This window comes from Mauremys mutica, chromosome 2 (assembly GCF_020497125.1).
Source record: "Mauremys mutica isolate MM-2020 ecotype Southern chromosome 2, ASM2049712v1, whole genome shotgun sequence".
Classification (NCBI taxonomy): Eukaryota; Metazoa; Chordata; order Testudines; family Geoemydidae; genus Mauremys; species Mauremys mutica.
Window position 1 is genome coordinate 227,500,471 of NC_059073.1, and position 19,354 is coordinate 227,519,824.

General features: G+C 39.5%; 1 protein-coding gene across 7 annotated transcripts in view; it reads left to right on the top strand.

Moving 5' to 3' along the window:
* The window catches only part of SATB1 (SATB homeobox 1), a 90,328-nt gene that overhangs the window by 33,578 nt on the left and 37,396 nt on the right, over positions 1–19,354 (top strand). For all 7 annotated transcript variants that reach the window (XM_045003811.1, XM_045003812.1, XM_045003813.1 and 4 more), the window contains exons 7-8: positions 6,013–6,467; positions 14,758–14,970. In XM_045003811.1, coding sequence (XP_044859746.1) covers positions 6,013–6,467; positions 14,758–14,970 — 668 coding nt within the window. The remainder of the gene's footprint in view (positions 1–6,012; positions 6,468–14,757; positions 14,971–19,354) is intronic.

Below are 19,354 nucleotides of genomic sequence, written 5' to 3' on the forward strand. Positions count from 1 at the left end.
CTTCTGTGTAATGTTAACTTCAGCAATGTCAGATTTTTCTGTAAGTTTAAAGTCTAAAGCTGTTTTCCCCTCTGAGGTCCATGTTAAGGCTTGAGCCAAAGCCCACTGAGATCCGTGGAAAGACTTATACTGATGTCAGTGGGCCTGATCCTTGTGCCAATCTCCCCACTGCACAGAAGGGGGGTTGGCCGTCTCCACAGAGTATGCAAGCCAGGGGTAATGGGAATCCCATTACCGGAAATTGTAATACAGCTAAAAAGTCCACACAACATCTCCTCAAAAATCCTAGTAGCTGATGAAACTAGAGAGGGGCTCCATGATGAGAGGAAGCTGTGGGTCCTCACCAGAGTTTGGAGGCATGGGGCCTCTTTGTAGAAGAACCCTGTCTTTCCTCTGCCCTTGACAGTGTGAGGGGATTCTGTGTGAGGGAATCCATGGACAGATTTCTTCCTACAGACTCCCCTCTGGTAGGAGAATGATCTGCTGAATAATTGTTAATGAGGAACATTAGTTACTGTGAACATCGTAGATATGTTTTTCTCTCTTCTCATAAACCGGGATTTGTTTCTTACACTATTTTTATTTTAGGAATATTGCCAGTAAATGAAACACATTTGAACAAAGAGCTATTCCAAATAAATCTGGTTTAAAGGAGCCCTGTCAGATCAAAGTTGACCAAAAGTTTGATTTGGGGGTGGGGGAGACGCTTAATAAAACCTAAAGGAGTCTTAATCTAACCTGGACTGTTCCAGTACTACATATGCGCTCTGCTCAACTATAAGGGAGTCTTAATTGTCCACAGAGGTGCTGGAAGTTAGAATAAAAGGTGTGATTAGTCAGAGGGAGTGTCTGGGGAAGGTGCCCGTAAAAAAAAAAAAAAAAAAAAAAGTTTAGCTGTGCTTCAAGCCACTAAAACAATGATACATGGGAGGCTATAAGATAAAGCAGCCTGTCTTCCTTCCCTACCCCCAGTCTCTCTCACATCCAGATCCTTGAGCATGGCTGAAGAGTAGCTCAGGAGTGAGCAAGGTAACGATTGCCTTTGTCCACTCCTGATCCTGCATGCCAGTACGGTCCAACAGCAAAATGTAACATAAATTATTCTAGTTTCTAACAGGCCATAGGATTGATACTGCAACGAGGAGTTAGCAGCATACAGGGATGTCTAGATTGTATGCCCTTCTCCATCCTATCTGGGAACTGTAGATATAGTAAGGAAGATTCTGCAGGAGTTAAAGTTCATGGATGCAACACAAGCAGCCAGTGGGTCCATGTGCCAGAGTGAGGTTGCTCCCCAGTAACAGCCACTACTAGGCTTTGCATGTCTGCACCTAGAGTTGTGCACACTCATGCTTCCCGAGGGACCTCCCTGAATTCCTGTAGAGCCGGGTAGCACTGCTCACCATTCCCTCTTCTGTGCTCCGGTACTTCGCTTTGTCTAGTTTTTGCATCCGGATCTTGGGCCCTTAGTTATTGACAATGCGTTAGACCAGCGGTGGGGAACCTTTTTATTCCTATCTCGGGCCATTGACCCCCAGAAAAAATCAATTGCAGGCCACACACAAGTAAAAAGCAACTTAAATTACAGGTTTTTTTAGAGAGAGAAATATAAAAAGTTCAACTCATCCGCCCCAGGGGGGCACAGAGGCACAGGGCTTCCCCCTGCGGCGGGGCGAGCTGGATGAAATTAAGCAACTGGCCCCATCCAGCCTGCAGGCAATAGGTTCCCCCATCCCCCTGCTTTAGACCCATATTACCAGTGGTTTCTCCAGGAATTGAAATTAGGGGGGGGTGTTCGAATTTACAGGGGGGGGGTGTCAGGACCAATGAGATATATAAAAGAGATATGAATAAAGTAAACATTTTGTTAGAATTATGCAAATTTAACATAAGAATAATGCAAGTTGCACCAAAACACATAACAGATCTAGATTTCTAAAAAAATATACATTTAAAAAAAAGTATTTAATTTAAATTGACTTTTGAAAAGTAAGCCATCATGGGGTAAGAGGAAAGTCCTCTCATGGATCAGTAACTGGTTAAAAGATGGGAAACAAAGGGTAGGAATAAATTATCTGTTTTCAGAATGGAGAGAGATAAATAGTGGTATCCCTGAGGGGTCGGTACTGGGACTATTCCTGTTCAACATATTCATAAATGATCTGGAAAAATGGGTAAACAGTGAGGTGGCAACATTTGCAGATGATACAAAACTATTCAAGATAGTTAAGTCCCAGGCAGACTGAGAAGAATTACAAAGGGATCTCACAAAACTGGGTGACTGGGCAACAAAAATGGCAGATAAAATTTAATGTTGATAAATGCAAAGTAATACACATTGGAAAACAATCTCAATCTCATACAAAATGAAGGAGTCTGAATTAGCTGTTAACACTCAAGAAAGATCTTGGAGTCATTGTGGACAATTCTCTGAAAACGTCCACTCAGTGTGCAGCAGCAGTCAATGATTCCAACATTCTGTTTGCTTTTTTAAAAAGAACAGGAGCACTTGTGGTGCCTTAGAGACTAACAAATTTATCTGAGCATAAGTTTTTATGAGCTACAGTCCACTGGATAGCTCAGTGGTTTGAGCATTAGCCTCTTAGAGTTGTGAGTTCAATCCTTGAGGGGGCAATTTAGGGAACTGGGGTAAAAATCTGTCTGGGGATTTGATCCTGCTTTGAGCAGGGGTTTGGACTAGATGACCTCCTGAGGTCTCTTCCAACCCTAATATTCTATGATTCATCAGATGTAGCCCACAAAAGCTTGTGTTCTTTTTGCAGATACAGACTAACATGGCTGCTACTCTGAAACCTTTGCTTTTTTAAGAAAGGGATAGATAATAAGACAGAAAATATCATATTGCCTCTATATAAATCCATGGTACATGTACACCTTGAATACTGTGTGCAGATCTGGTTACCCCATCCCAAAAAAGACATACTGGAAATGCAAAAGGTACAGAGATGGGCAACTAAAATGATTAGGAGTATGAAACAGGAGGAGAAATTAAAATGACTGGGAATTTTCAGCTTAGAAAAGAGACGACTAAGAGGGGATATGCTAGAGGTCTATAAAATCTTGACTGATGTGAAGAAAGTAAATGTTTTGTTAGGATAATGCAAATTTAACATAAAGGAAAATGCAAGTTACACCAAAACACATAGATCTAGATTTCTAAAAAAAAAAATTTTAAAAAATGTATTTAATTTAAATTGACTTTTGAAAAGTAAATAGTGGTATCCTTGCGGGGTCAGTACTGGGACTATTACTGTTCAACATATTCATCTGGAAAAATGGGTAAACAGTGAGGTGGCAAAATTTGCAGATGATACAAAACTATTCAAGAAAGTTAAGTCCCAGGCAGACTGCGAAGAGCTAGAAAGGGATCTCACATAACTGGGTGCCTGGGCAACAAAATGGCAAATGAAATTCAATGTTGATAAATGCAAAGTATTGCTTTCCAATGTGCAATCTCAATTATACATACAAAATGATGGCATCTGAATTAGCTGTTAACACTCATGAAAGAGATCTTGGAGTCATTGTGGATAGTTCTCTGAAAACATCCACTCAATGTGCAGCAGCAGTCACAAAAGCAAACAATGTTGGGAATCATTAAGAAAGGGAGAGATAATAAGAGAGAAAATATCATATTGCCTCTATATAAATCCATGGTACGTGCACACCTTGAATAGTGTGTGCAGATCTGGTCACCCATCCTAAAAAATATATATTGGAATTGGAAAAGGTACAGAGATGGGCAACTAAAATGATCAGGGGTATGAAACAGGAGGAGAGATTAAATGACTGGGAATTTTCAGTTTAGAAAAGAGATGACTAATGGGGATATGATAGAGGTCTAAAAAATCTTGACTGGTGCGAAGAAAGTGAATAAAGAAATTTTATTTAATCCTTCACAGAACACAAGAACTAGCAGTCATCCAATGAAATTAATAGGCAGCAGGTTTTAAAAAAACAAAAGGAAGTACTTCTTCACACATTATAAAGTCAACGCAGGGAACTCTGTGCCGGGGGATGCTGTGAAGACCAAAACTATAACAGGATTATAAAAAGAACTAGATAAATTCCTGGAGAACAGGTCCATCTGTGGCTATTAGCCAGGATGGGGAGGGATGCAACACCATGCTCTGAGTGTCCCTAGCCTGGGACTGGGCAACGGGGATGGTCACTTGATGATTACCTGTTCTGTTCATTCCCTCTGAAGCACCTGGCCTTGACCACTGTTGTAAGACAGGGTACTGGGCTATATGGACCATTGGTCTTACCCCAGTATGACCATTCTTATGTAAAAATTAATTATAATAATAAAAATGTTTAGTACAGAAACTCCCCAACATAATGACCTCCCAAGATAGCAACAATGTGAGATAACAACCTTGGCAAATACTGCATTTTAAAAATCTTGGCCTACTAGGAAACATATTTATATAAGTTTCCATTCCCAGTCACAAATCTAGCATTCTGGAGCAAAGTGACTAAAATATAGTCCAACAAACAAATGTTTATTTAACATGCCCCTCACTTTTCCCTCCACCGCACTCCACTCACTGGTGTTGTCCTTGCTCAGTGGAGAGTAGACTCAGAGTTCAGAGGTGTTTTCATGTGAGTACACCTTCCACGTGGGGGACAAGAAGGCACTGTTCGCTCTGGCCACGTCTGTTCGTTGTGCCACCGTTCACTCCACCACTCTGTTGCCAATGGCCCTGCGCAGTCACCTTCTGCTGCCACCTGCCACTGTGACCTCTGCGAGTTGGTCTCTTGAGGTTCCACCAGCTCTCAGTGATTTCAGCTGAGCTCTCAGTGGGGGAACCTCATTGCTAGTGCAGTCTGGGATGTCTCTTACACAAAAACACTGTACCCACAGGAACACTGTCCCCACAGCAGGACTAAGCACTTAGACCTGATTGTCAGTGATTTCAGCTGCAGTGGTCACTTAACAGAACAAAAGACTATGGAGCCTAATCAGCTCTGTCTTTAAACAGTGGAGAGGGATAGGTCCCCACCCTCTCTCTTGATGCCTTCAAATCATCACAGGCTAAGTACAGTTCTGCTGCCCTTTACTCATACAATAAGAACAACATTTAATCCCCCATTCCCCCCACATTCAAGTGGTTTGTAACCCAACCCCAGCCAAAATCTATCACTTGGACAACACAGCTCTGTTTCCTGGATACCTAGGTAGATTAGGTGTGAATGTAAATATTATCTGGCCCTGAAGCCTTTCCCCGCAGCCCCAGGTCATCACTGGCTCTCAGGGAGAGCTCATTTAGACTTTGCTTACAAATTATTATTTGAAATTATTAGGTTGGCCAACATCACCGAAATGAATGCACTGACATCATAAAAAACAGCTTATAAGGAAGCAAGGAAGCTAGTCTATGTTAATACTTTTCAAATCTATTATACTTTTTCAGATACACATATTTTATCATACCTGTATAAGTTTTTAAAGTGTGTATTAATGTTTCAGTTTAAATTCAGATTTCCAAACAGTCACTAAATTGGTATGTAACTAGCCCACAAAACTGGGGGGGGGTGTTGGGGAAATTCAGGGGGGGTGTAGGGAAATCACTGCATATTACTGTGTATCCTCACTGCAAACGTGGCTTTTTTGTTGTTTGTTTTGTTTTTTAATTTGATGGCTGTTACATTCCCCTTATCCATACCTTCAAGAAAGGATCCTCCCTCACCATACTTAGACCAGATGAGACAGGTTTTTACTGAATCCCCACTAGTTCATCCTAGGTCTACTGTCTGTATTTGCCATGCATGTGTGTTCGTTTGTTCTTTTTAATTCACTGCACCATCCTTGGAAGGCCAGAAATGTAAGGTTACACAGGAATGGTGTTGCTATGAAACTTCTTATGGGATTTACAATACAGTAAGCCAGAATCTAAATTAAGCGGCCTTCTTCTAAAGAGTGTTTTACTATTTTCAGTTCATCTATACTGGTGTTTTGTCTAACTAAATGTTTCTTTTCCATTCTAGTTGAAATGGATAGTCTTTCTGAACTATCCCAACAAGGTGCCAACCATGTCAACTTTGGTCAGCAACCAGTCCCAGGGAACACAGCTGAACAGCCTCCATCCCCTGTTCAGCTTTCTCATAGCAGTCAGCCATCTGTTCGGACCCCACTCCCAAACCTGCACCCTGGACTTGTATCAACTCCTATTAGCCCTCAGTTGGTAAATCAGCAGCTGGTAATGGCCCAGTTGCTGAACCAGCAGTATGCAGTGAACAGACTTCTAGCCCAGCAGTCCTTAAACCAACAGTACTTGAACCACCCTCCTCCCGTCAGTAGATCCATGAACAAGCCGTTGGAGCCACAGGTCTCAACCAACACAGAGGTGTCTTCCGAAATCTACCAGTGGGTGCGTGATGAATTGAAACGAGCAGGAATTTCACAGGCAGTATTTGCACGTGTGGCTTTTAACAGAACTCAGGTCAGACTTTTTTTTTTTTTTTTTAATGCAAGAGTCTGTTCTTTTCAATATTTGCCACCATTTCCATCTCTCACCTTGTTCATTTCCTCCCCACTTTCCTTCTATGAAGGAGCCATCAGTACTGGCTTGTGCTAGTACATCTGTGTCTAAGTTAACATGGTAGATAAACCTTAAGTTATCCACAGTGTGTGGAAATTCTCACCATTCTTAAACAGCTTTAATTGTTCCTCTCTCGTTCTAGCTGCTATTCTTGGATGTGTAGTAATTTCCAAAAGGAGAGAAACCAAGCAGCTCTAACCAGAGCCACGCTCAAGGCCACTCACCGAATCCCTTTCTATGTTGTAAAGATGCAGCTGTGCAATTAACGCTGTCTCTGTCTCACATCATGCGTTTGTGTATGCTGAACAGACTAACCGCAACACAGTGCAGACTGTGCTGCTCCATATCCCGAATGTATTCTCAAACTCTGTTTTATCATTAGCTATACTTAACCTCCACAGCACCCAACTGGCTGTTACTATTTTCTTTTCCTGCTAAGATTTGCTGTGTGATTACTACCAAAATTTTAAACACGTCTCGACTAAAAGATTATAATAAAAAATTATATATCAATTTGGCTTTTTGATTTTTAGATCTCCCACTCTTCCATATGTCTACTTTTTAAAATTAAATTTCATGTTAAAACATTTTTTGCTGAGTACCAGTGTTCAGACAAGAGTGTATACTGCAGCTGTCAAATGCAGTAAAACCTTTAGCTCTAGCAAAGCTGATACAACACTAATGTGTTAGCTTTTGACACTTGATTTAGAAGCTAATGCTACTATAACTTATTCTTCTATAGGATTTTAACTTAATGCCATGCCACGTGAAAAGTAATGAAGAAACACTATGAAAGAAATGCCAATATATCTAATAAGCATAAGAAAAAAGAAAAAATATAATTTTTAACTTAAGGTAAAATGATTCTTAATATGAAATATGGAAAAAAAAGCTTGGAATTCTGAAAATTTAAAACTTAGTGGGAAGGTATCTGACCAGTGTGTAATTTACCAATTACACCTCTACTCTGATATAACGCAACCGGATATAACACAAATTCAGATATAACGCGGTAAAGCAGTGCTCCGGGGAGCAGGGCTGCACACTCGGGCAGATCAAAGCAAGTTCGATATAACGCGGTTTCACCTATAATGGGGTAAGATTTTTGGGATCCCAAGGACAGCGTTATATCGGGGTAGAGTTGTATGTTCTGAGTAAAGTACATTTCTTGAAACTTTTTTGCTGTAACTTTCCTTCTTGTATAATTTAAGACGGAAAAAGACATTACACTTTAAATTCACTAATATTAGGTTTATATCAATGCACCATTTCCCATCATTATGAATTAGGAAAATAACTCCTTTAGCTGAGATAAAATATAGCTTCTGTGTTGTATGTTGTGATTTCTGTATAAGGTTGTAGTTTTCCTTAAACATGAATCCTTAGATCCTTACCAGTAGTTGAGGTTTTTAGGATTGGGTCTTTTACACATTATTTCAGTGGGACTAGTGTATCTGAGTAGGATCAGGCTATATGTCAGTTGAGATGTGTGAATAAATATACATGTGTGGGTTTTGGTTGTGCTTTTACTTAACACACTTGCAGTATTTAACATTTCTGATTATTGGCACTATTTCCTATTGAAATAAATAATAGCTTCCAGTTATGATGGCCTGGGGCTGCCATCTTGCCTACAAGTAAAGCTGAGCAAATAATTCAGAGAATAATTTATTTAGCAGATTTTGCTCTTTCTGTTTGAATCGTGCATGAGCAGCTTGAGACCTCCACCCCTCAAAAATAGTTTGTTTCCAAAATTTGCTAGCTAATTTTTTCTCCGTTTTTAGTCTGTAGATTGTGTATACGAATGCATTCTTAGTATTTGATATTTAAAATTCAAGTTGGAATTGGTTAATTTTGATTGAACACCTAGTTCATATAGTACCATATACTTCTATTTTGCTATTGGATTTGTGTGATCTTGGAATTGGGTTCCAGTGCAAATACACTCACAAATTAGGAATTTGTTTCTTTAAAATTTACTGTTTCCAGGAATATTGTTACCAATAAACTCATTAGGATATACTCAAAAAATGGTCCAAAATGAGAGAAAACACTGTCAAAGTGAACTTGTTTTAAAAAGTCAAATGAAGAGAGATGCAATCTCTTCTCCCTCCCCCCCCCCCCAGCCAACATTCACCCAGCTTTGCTTGAGTGAATAAACAGTAGTTACCCTTGGAATCTTTACAAATTGCCTTAGCTAATTAGTTAAATACTTGCCATTACATTACCTGTGTATTTACAATATTCATGGTATTGGATCTGGAAAAGGTAGAGAACAAGATAGAAATAATGCAGATGCTGAGGGAACCTTAGACCCCAATCTTGCAGAGAGATACACAAGCCTTACCTTGTGCCCCTGCAAAGCCCAATTGAAGTCAATGGTGCTTCACACATAAATACTGTTTGCAAGATTGGGGCCTTAGCTAGTTATCTTGGGTAAAACGGACACGTTTAAGGGTCGCTGCTGCATTTAATGTCTACATTGTGTATATAAACCCATATTTTATAGATAAGCATATTTATTTTTAATCAGTGTATTCAGAATATATCTCCTTTAACCAGATTTAGGGGAAGAACTTTATGATGCATTACATCTTTCAGAGGTTATTTCTGAATACAATGTATGTACAATACAATATAGTACAATGTACATGTAATATTTATTTTTATTTTTCAATAGTGCAAAGTGAAAATGTTTGTTTAAATCCAGCTATTATATTCTGAGTTTAAAAACTAACCCAGGCTTAACTGTGACATGTTTAAAAACTGTCATAGGTATATTTGAGCCTTTCTCTGAAACAGTCCAGGGACCATATTATGCCATCAGTTTTTTAAGCAGAAGACTTCACTGGAATCGGTTAAACTGTGTAAAAACTAATAGTCTGATATGGCCCCAGATGAAAGAAGAAACTTGATTTTTAGTATAAAAGTTAAAGAAGGAAATGACTTATACACTGAGAGCAATGAAGCATAACAGTCTGGCGTTCAAGATGAGCTTCAGTTTTGGTTAAAGGTGTTGGTGTAGGTGTCAGCACTTCTTATCTTACAGACTTTAACTCTGTCACTATTACATTGTGATACTGATTATAAATATGCTTTAGGAAAAAAGAATTTCCTAATTACATCAGTGGTTGGTCAACACTTGGCTCCATTTTTCTGAGGAAATTTTTTTCAGGAAAAAATTCTTCTTAGATTAGAACTGCGGTGCTAGGTCCTAGTCCATAGGAGAGAGGAATTTGGTAAAATTAAAAAAACCCAAAACAAGCAGATGTAAACTATCTGAACGTTATTTTTAGAAGACAGTGTTGTGAGGTTTTTTTACTTACAGAAATTGACAAGATGCTTTTAATTTTCTCTTGATAATCAAATAAAACTTTTTTCAAACTTCAAAGTAGGTACATATGTAGTTCTCAGTTAGGAATACATGTCTGGCCAAGTGCAAAAAGAGAATAGTTGAGAAATCTATAACTGAGTGAAAATTAGCTTACTTTGCATATGCAGTACATCATTTGCCTTCCTGATTTAAAGTACCGTATGAGAGTGGAACCTTCCCCCCTCCCCCCCCCCGCCTCCCCAGTCTGTTGCTGAACATTCCCAGTTGTCCTGTAAGGTGGGCTTCAGTGCACAGTGAGTCTAAGGCTAGGTCTACACTGGGGGGGCCCGCAGAGTTGACCTAAGATGCGCAACTTCAGCTACGCGAATAGCGTATCTTAGGTCGATTTACCTGGCCGTGAGGACGGCGGCGAGTCAACCGCTGCCGCTCCCCCCTCGACTCCGCTTCCGTCTCTCACCACGGTAGAGTTCCGTAGTTGACAGCAGAGCTATCGGGGATCGATTTTTATCGCGTCTAGTGTAGACGCGATAAAAATATCGATCCCTATTAGATCGATCACTACCCACCGATCCAGTAGGTAGTGTAGACATACCCTAAGGTTCTAGTGATTGCGTTGCTAGGAACCCCTGTGAAGGGAATGTGGAAAAGAAGCAGTTGCCATTCCAGCCCAGTAGCTGAGAGAGAGGTAGATTACATCACCTTGGTTCCATTTTGTAGTGCCCCATGCTAAGTTCGTTTAGCCAAGATTTGTGTGAATTTCACCCCGAGTGTGGCTATCCAGATATATGCACATGGATAGCCACACTAAAATAAACCAAGCTATGTTTCAGTTACGAGCTGTAAATGAATGGATTGTATTCAGACTTTTTTTTCATCTAAATTCATTGCATCATGCAGATAACACACATTTGTATAGTGAGAACATCCCACTGAAATACATACTGGGCACAGATAAGGAGGGTGAGATGAAGAGGAGCCAGCCAGTTGTGATTCCCTGAACCTTGCAGGGGTGGAGTAGTTTAGAGAAGTCTCAGGTCTATAACAGTCATAAGGGGCTGCCCACTAGCTAGGGGTTGCTGGAGTGCAGTGCACTTTGGCCATACCCTTTATTTTTGGGGACAAGGAGTGCCATAGGGTAGCTGCACAGGCATTATACCACGTCTGTATGGATGGGAGGCTGTCTGCCCTGCTTTTTCCTTTTCAAAAGTGTATCCACCCAGAGCCAATCACAAGTAGTAAATGTGAAGAGTAGTGCACAATCATTTCAATAGTCTTATTTAAAAAACATTGCAAAAAATGCAGTACGTTTGCAACGCTACACACACACAAGTTGGTCAAGTCAAAGGTTAGGTTCCCATAAACAAGCCAGACACATTTCGCTTTAAGGCATACGTTGAACCATGTGTATAGTACAGCAATCAGTACTATGTACATTTCAAGCAAGGAGCTATTAGTCATGGTCATGGTTCAAACCATAACTTTGGGTTTCCTTTTTGTTTACACTTTACCATAACATATGTTGCATAAACTCTGGTTTGCAGTCACCTTGGTTCAACAAAAACACATTGCTCTCACCTACCAACGCTCTTTGCCTAAAGAGAGGCTTGATTTGCTGCTTTTTGCTATGTCTGAATGTAGATATTTTCTTTTTCTGAACAGAAAGTGACAATTTGATTTCTGAACATATCTGAATGTTTTTGATGGATACCTTCTCTTCCTCCCCTCCATTCAACCCATGTATATTTTGTTTAAAATATCGGCTTTTATTGTGCCATTCATTCGTTTGTCTTTTAGTTTTTAAATGGTAGAGTACAACCAAAAATATGTGAAAGCTTCTGGATATTTAAGACTATGCACATACTAATTCTGGGCAATTACTGTTTTAAAGGAAGAACATTTGGGTGCAGTAAAGTGCAGACTATAATTTTAAAACAAAATCTGAAGTTTACACGGATCACCTTGCTAGGCTTTTTTTTCTTTTTTTATTTTGTCTTTGGCACACTTTATTTTCCAGTAAAATGAAGAATGAAGATGGATTATTCAAAATTGATAACAGTAATGGACCATCATGTAATGTTTTATTGAATTTGAGTTCTGTAAATTATGTGGTGGAGGGAAATTTGCCTGCTTAAGTATAACCGAAATTGCCGCTGTGTTCATATAATTCTTCATAGTGTAATTTAAGAAAAAGCACACTATCCATATCACTATTGAATAAAAGGTAAAAAGGTGCTATTACACTATCATGACAGCTCTCCTCTTGCTACTAAGCGACATAGATAAATGTGTCTGCTTATAACTTACTTGGCAGGAATCCAAACTTGTGGGTGGAGCTTGCAAATAATCTTCCACCTGGACATGTGATTTAAACACAATGTAATGGAGACAGATAGCACTCAAGGATATTCTACATATTTTGGGGAGGTTTCAGCATATCACATTTTTCTTCTGGGAGCTTTGAAGTTCCATAAGGCTGATAAAATCTATTTGAATCAGTGATTACGTTCAAAGAGGAGACGAACTGGGGGCCAGACAGGCAATGTTTTTGTTCATATTGGCAGACACTTTCATTTATCTCCCATTTTAAAGAATTCATAATTAGCTTTTGAAAGCACTGATAATATTTATTGAACATTTTTGTGCAATTACTAATGAATTATACTTGTGATGACTTGTAAACTTTTTTTTAAAATGAGGCTTGGTGGTGTCTTAAAAAAATTTGTTTCCACTGAAGGGGGAAATGGGACTTTCAGGCTGACAGATTGAAGCTGAACATGCAAAACTGCATTTAGTCTTCATGCAGCCTGAAGTATAATATCAGGAGAGCACACTACAAATTGTATCTTGGCAAATCACTTTAAATCTGGTTATAAGTGGATGGTAAATCTGTCAGTGTCAGTATTAGACAGGGTGCTAGGTTTGATGTACGGTATGCTCTTTGGGATTTACCTGTGTATATTTTGTCATACAATTTTTAGCTGAATTTTAGTGCTCAGAAAAGTGAAGGACTAGCAGTACCAGCCAAAGCTACGTATTGCAGGCAGATACTGCTATAGTACTTCCCAGTTCTGTTAGTGCCCCTTGTGCGGTCACCTGTATTCATGTATGTGCTGGAACTTTCACTCTCAATTCATTAGAACCCCTACTCATATCAACTGAGTGATTTCACAGCTTATGGTGAAAGCCAGGTATACACTTAAAACTTTTGTGAATATAATAATGTTGATTTAGGGATGTGGTTTTTTTAAATTACATTTCTAACCAACAAAAGCCCTAGAGTTTATGCCAGCTTATACTTTATTTCGTTCAAGGAACTGGTGTAAGTTATACCAGCAAAAGCTTTCTTTTTGTGCCATTTTAAGTTGACTGCATTGGGAGAGTTTGCTGATTATAGCTAGACCGAGAAACCTTTCCTAAGTCTAAAACTTGCTGTTTTGTCATCCATATCTCTTCATTAGTTCATCTTCTCCAATCAAATGACCCCTTGTTGATAGTGGCTGTCAGCAGTGGCTCTCTTCCTGCCCCCCGGCTAATTAACTGGTGTTATAAATGCTTTGCTTTTTATCCTGTGTATACTCCTTTCAGCACTGCTACAAAAAGCACACATGAGATCATATTCCAGCATATCTCAAACACACTTTCTATAACTGTGCTGAAAATAGCTTTGTCTACCCTACAAATAGCAGTTAAACCTTTCTGAACAATTATTGGAAAATTAGAGGGACCCATTGCTAACTAGCATTCTTAGCACTGGGTCATTTTTCTAGCATCCAGAGATCTAGTAAATAGGTAGATAAGTATGATTTTTGAAAATTATTGCCAAAAGTAAGTGTGTTTTGACTCCGAACATTTTTTAAAAAGACTAATTTCCAACGCTCTCCATAACACCTCTGCATGTAACTCAACTATTCTATGCTGGTTCACTTCTTGAGTAGAAACTACCAAATTGTGCCCTGAATCATCACTACTTGCAAGAAAGCCCACAGGAGAGGTGGGGTAGGGATGAAGAAAATTCCATGAGGTTTGTCCTCCAAATTATTCCTTGGGGTTGGGGCTCTAGGTATGGGTTTGCATTCTCCCCCCCCCCAGTTAATTAGGGGTTTTACTAACACTTCCTGTGAATAATGGGGAATGCAATCAAGGGTCAGGTAACTATAAAGGTGCACAGACATTCTCTGCTCCAACCTGTTTCTACACACCCTCTTTTCCCCGCCAAACCATGCATTTTGTCAGTGTAATTTCCTTCATACTCCATTTAGTATTGATTATGATTATTCCTTTAGTTATTTTGGGGGGTGGTGGTGTAAATGCTGACATATAATAAATATGGGCCTTAATCAATTAAGTAGTGCTTTAGGAGTGTTGTCTGTTAATCCACTCAGATTAGTTTTCAAATATCGCTTATTTTCAAAGTGCTGCTTGAGTTTCTAGAAATGGCTTTCCATTACTACAGATTGAACTGATGCTTCTCTGCAGTCTTTGTCTACCCGGCATGAGAACTACACAATCTAGTGCTGCTGTACTATGTGGATTTCATTTATTCTTAACTTCTTGCAATTGTCTGACTGTGAAAGATTTCATGGCGAGTTAAGCCAGTAAAAGGAAGGAGACCAATTAGGCAGATTCAGTTTATGTTGTATGTAAAGCAGATGCTTAATAAAATTAAGAATACAATTGAGGCTCTCTTCTCCACTACCTACATTGTCATTAATATATTCCTATGCAGTGTGAATGCCTTTGACTGTTCATGTTCTAAACATAATGGAAAAGAAAAAGGAATGATTAGCAAAGGATTTGCAGAGCACGTTTTACAAAAGATTGCACAGCCTAACTCTTCAGCATTCTTTTTTGCTACAGGGCTTGCTCTCAGAAATCCTCCGAAAGGAAGAGGACCCCAAGACCGCCTCACAGTCTTTACTGGTAAACCTTCGGGCTATGCAGAATTTCTTGCAGCTGCCAGAAGCCGAACGAGATCGAATTTACCAGGACGAAAGGGAAAGGAGCTTGAATGCAGCCTCTGCTATGGGCCCAGCACCTCTAATAAGCACACCGCCTAGCCGTCCTCCACAAGTAAACCACTTTCTCAGTCTTTCAGATCTGCTCCTTGTGCCTTCTTAATGTCCCACAACCTCTATTTTAAAAAAAGAAAAAAGCTTCTCAATACAATTATGTTAAAATCCTAGTCAAATCACTAACTTCAGTGCACACCAAAAATTAAGTTTAGGAAAAATAAACTCTATTATTTGTTAAAAATCTTCACTTCACATCACAGCAGAAATAGTATATTTTCCTCTAACTTTAAAATAATGTAATGTTAGTAATATATTCATATCTAAAGAGTTACTTTTGTGGTACCAATTATGAATCACGGATTTGATTTGGTCCATTTATTTTGTAACTATTGGTCTGCATTAAATGTAACAGCTTAAATAGGTACTATAAAGATTTTGGGCCCAGTTCTGGTCCTACTGACTTCAGTGGGAGCAGGAGCAGACCCGTGGTTCCTCTCCTACCACTGAGCAGGTAGTATTGCCTCATTAAGAACCTGATCAGAGGTCCTTAATACAGAGATGGATTCAAGTAGCTGAAAAATGGGGAGAAATTTCCTCAAAACATTCCTGAAATTTTCTCTTCAGGTCAACATTTTTACATTTTCCAACTTTCCAATTATTTTTACCACTGTGAACCTTTATGTCCATGTGGAGTCCCTTCAATGACGCCCAGGTAGGCATAAGTGTCTTTCCCCCATGGATCTTTTTGAAAGATTAGGGCCCTAAGGCAACATCCTTAAGTCTTTACTCAACCCTTAGTCAAGTGAAACAGCTGCTCACTTCTCTGAAATCCAGTGGGATCACTTGCTCAGATGAGTATTCCTCGTGTGAGGATCTGTCAGACTGGGCAACAGAGACCTAATTTTGAATTCTCAGCAACTGTCAAAAGGAATCAATGGTAGTTTTGGGGAGTACAGGATTGGGCCATAGGAATGTGCTGGTTACTCTGCAAAAGAAAAACTGTCTTTGTGTTGAAATATTATTAAGAAATATTGCATGTCTGCTGAAATGTTCTGTGTTGCTCTAGCTCAAAGTTGTACCACTGCTACAATAGCGCCACACACAAAAATGTGCACTACTATACAAATATCTGTGGGAAACATATGATGCATACACCAAAATAATTGTATTGAATAGGGCTTTGGGTCCTGGGAATTCTGTTTGCGTAGATGACTATTGAAGGGTTATAATACTGATCAGGATCATACACACACTGATTGCTATGTGCTGTACACATTTTGAATATAGTTCACTTAATGAAGACTATTTTTGTAAAAAATTTAGCTAATGAATACTAAAAATCCTGATTAATAAGAAATTTATTTGTAGAAAAGGATGGAGCAGAGGTAGCTTCTGAGCTGCTGTAATGCATTGCATGAGAAAGGGAAATTTCTGTACCAGAACGGAACAGACTGTGCTAATGGTCTATTTTTGTTGTCATTAATTAAGTTTAGTCTGTGAAGGTCCCTATAGATACCATTAAAGATAAAGGGTGAGGGTCACTATTTACGTAGTAATGTTTTAGTGGAAGAATAGTTAAATACAGATAACTGTTAAAATAACATCTGAGTTTGGTTTAATATCCCTTCCTGCCCCCCAGAAGCCAAGTAATTCAGAGTTAAGGCAGGCTCTCCATTTTTAACTTATCCCCTTATACCAAGGTCATGCCACTCTGTTTCCAGTGGTCTTGGACCATTTGGTGATCTAAGAAATCAGGTTAACTGCAATACTGACGGGCAGAATGTTAAGTCAAAGAAAGGGTCAGCCTTAACTCTGAATTTGCCTTCTGATTTAAACTCACATAAACAACCTAATGCATTCTAAAGAAGTTTTTTTGGCATTTGTTTTTATCTTTCAAAAAGCTTGTATATAATTCTGTGAGGACAACATGTACTATTAATCACCAAGTTATTCTTACAACCATATTCAGTATCTATCTATGCTGAGTAAGTTACTGAGTATACTAACATGTTACATTAATTCCCATTGAAAAAGTCATTTTAAAACAGCCAGTTCAAAGTAGAAGTAGCACGCAGTTTAAAAAAGAAAGCGGGGAGGGGGAAGGCTGCTCCCCCAGATTAATATTTGTGTCTTGTAAAACTGATCAAAAGACAGTTTCCTAAATGCAGTATTTTAATTTGCTATACTATAAAATAGGCTAGGATTTTACCTAAGAGAGACGTGGTCTAGTGATCAAGACAGAAATGTCTGAGTTCTGATTCTGGGTGCTACTAACTCCCTCTTGGGTAACTTTCATTCTCTGCCTCAGTTTGCCCATCTGTAAGTATACATAGCCATATGGGGATGTCCTGTATCTTAACTTCAAAAATGAAAAGTCCTAAATAATCAGTATGTATTTTTCCTGTTTGTTAGTTACACTGGAAAATAGTAAAAATCCTATAAATTGTAGGGGAAATAATTCATAGTAGTATAAATGCTGGAATTATGATGCCTCTATTAGATGGATCATAACAGTGACCTCAATATTTATCATCAGAAGAATTTTTGTCCAGTTTTTGTCACTAAATAAAACCCAATGAAATTAATAATATCCTACCTATTCCATATTTATAAGTTATAGTCTAGCAAAATGAAGTTCACTATATAATTACAAAGTTAAGTTTGCTCATTCAGCAATGAACATCTTGGATTATTGTTTAAAGACAAAATGGACCATTTAGCCTGACAACATACTTACACAACAGCAAACATATTTTGATATTAAATTTTAAGACCAGTAAGATTTGAAACAATTAAGATATGAAACCATGAAATGGGGAGCTAATATGCCACCCAGGAAGGTTTATTTTGCAATTGAAAGTTTATCTGTTTGGGACGGATGTGAAAATAAACATCCGGAAAAGGATCTCTTGTGTTGCCAACTGGCAGCCAGACAGTAGAGCAGACTTAACCATTAGTGGCCAGACTCACTGGGTGTGTGAATCGTGCACAAAATTGCATGGAAAAATCCAATCGGGACCCTGGTGTTCTAATGGTAACACAGCAGCTCACCAAGTGCAAACCCTGATCCCTGAGTTAGGAAGAGCTGTGTTGAGTTTCTCACTCATACAGCATGCTCACTAGTTACTACTGAGCTAATGTATCTGGATTGTTTCCACCTCTTCCTTGAAAACCTGTAAGGAGCTCTTCTGCCTCTTACCCCTGCTCTTCCTCCTCCAGTAAATAACCTCCCTACCCCCAATACTCAACATCAGACTCTTGAAGATTACCTGGGGCTTAAGTTGGGTCAAAAGCTACAGATGCTATCTGCCATGTAGCCTGACTGAACCAAAGGAGGCAAAGCACATTTAAGAGCTTGCAATGGAGAGGAGTTCACTTGCCACATCCTGGGGTGAAAGCTTATGCTCACGCAGGTGGTGATATTAATTAATATTCTCCCACAACAGTGGGGCTTACTGGGTGTCACTGAGAGTGCGACCCCATTGGACAAAGTGCTGTACATACACATAATAAAAGGGTCTTTGTCCAAGGGAGATGACCTGCTGAAGTTCACAGAAGAGATCTCTGGCAGAGCAGGGAATAGAACCTAGGCCTCCTGAGTCCCAGTCCAGTGGCCTGTCCACAGCACCATATTGATTAAAAAAAAATAAAATGCTCCTCAAATGAGTTCCCTTGCTTTACTACTCATTTTCAGACCTGTCCATCACACATTCCCTGGTCCTAAGAGCATGTCTTCACTAGCAACATTAAAGCACTACTGTGGCAGTTTTTTAACATGGCTGTGCAGCACAGCTCTGGGATAGAGCTCTCCCCGCACTATTTAAAAAAAACAAAAACCCACCTCCATGAGGGGAGCACTGTCTATACTGCCATGTTACAGCGCTGACACTTGCAGCACTCAGGGAGGTGTTTTTTCACACCCGAGTGAGAAAGTTTCACACCCGAGTGAGAAAGCACTGTAAAGTGGCAGTGGAAGAAACAACCATGCACCATCTCGAAAGTGTGTGTGTGGGGCGGCGGGGGGGGGGGGGTGAGCAATTCTAACCCAAGCCTAAGGGATAAGCATCTAATGAGAAATAAGTTGCCTGGAAATGGAGGCATGGAGGGGTAGCAACAGACACACCCATTGTTAATTATTTTCAGTGGATATACTTCATTCACTGCTGATCAGCTAGGGAGGAACTCCCCATCCTGATCAGTGTCATGGTATGTAGGGGTATGTTCCTTCCTTGGACTGGAAGCTTCTTGAGTGGCTACCTCATTCCTGTTCCCTAGTGCCCCTAAAAGAATGATCACTAGGATTCAGGGCCTTTTTGCTACCTCTCACAGGCTGGCTTCTGGTTTGAGCATTGGCCTGCTAAACCCAGGGTTGTGAGTTCAATCCTTGAGGAGGCCACTTTGGGATCTGGGGCAAAAATTGGTCCTGCTAGTGAAGGCAGGGG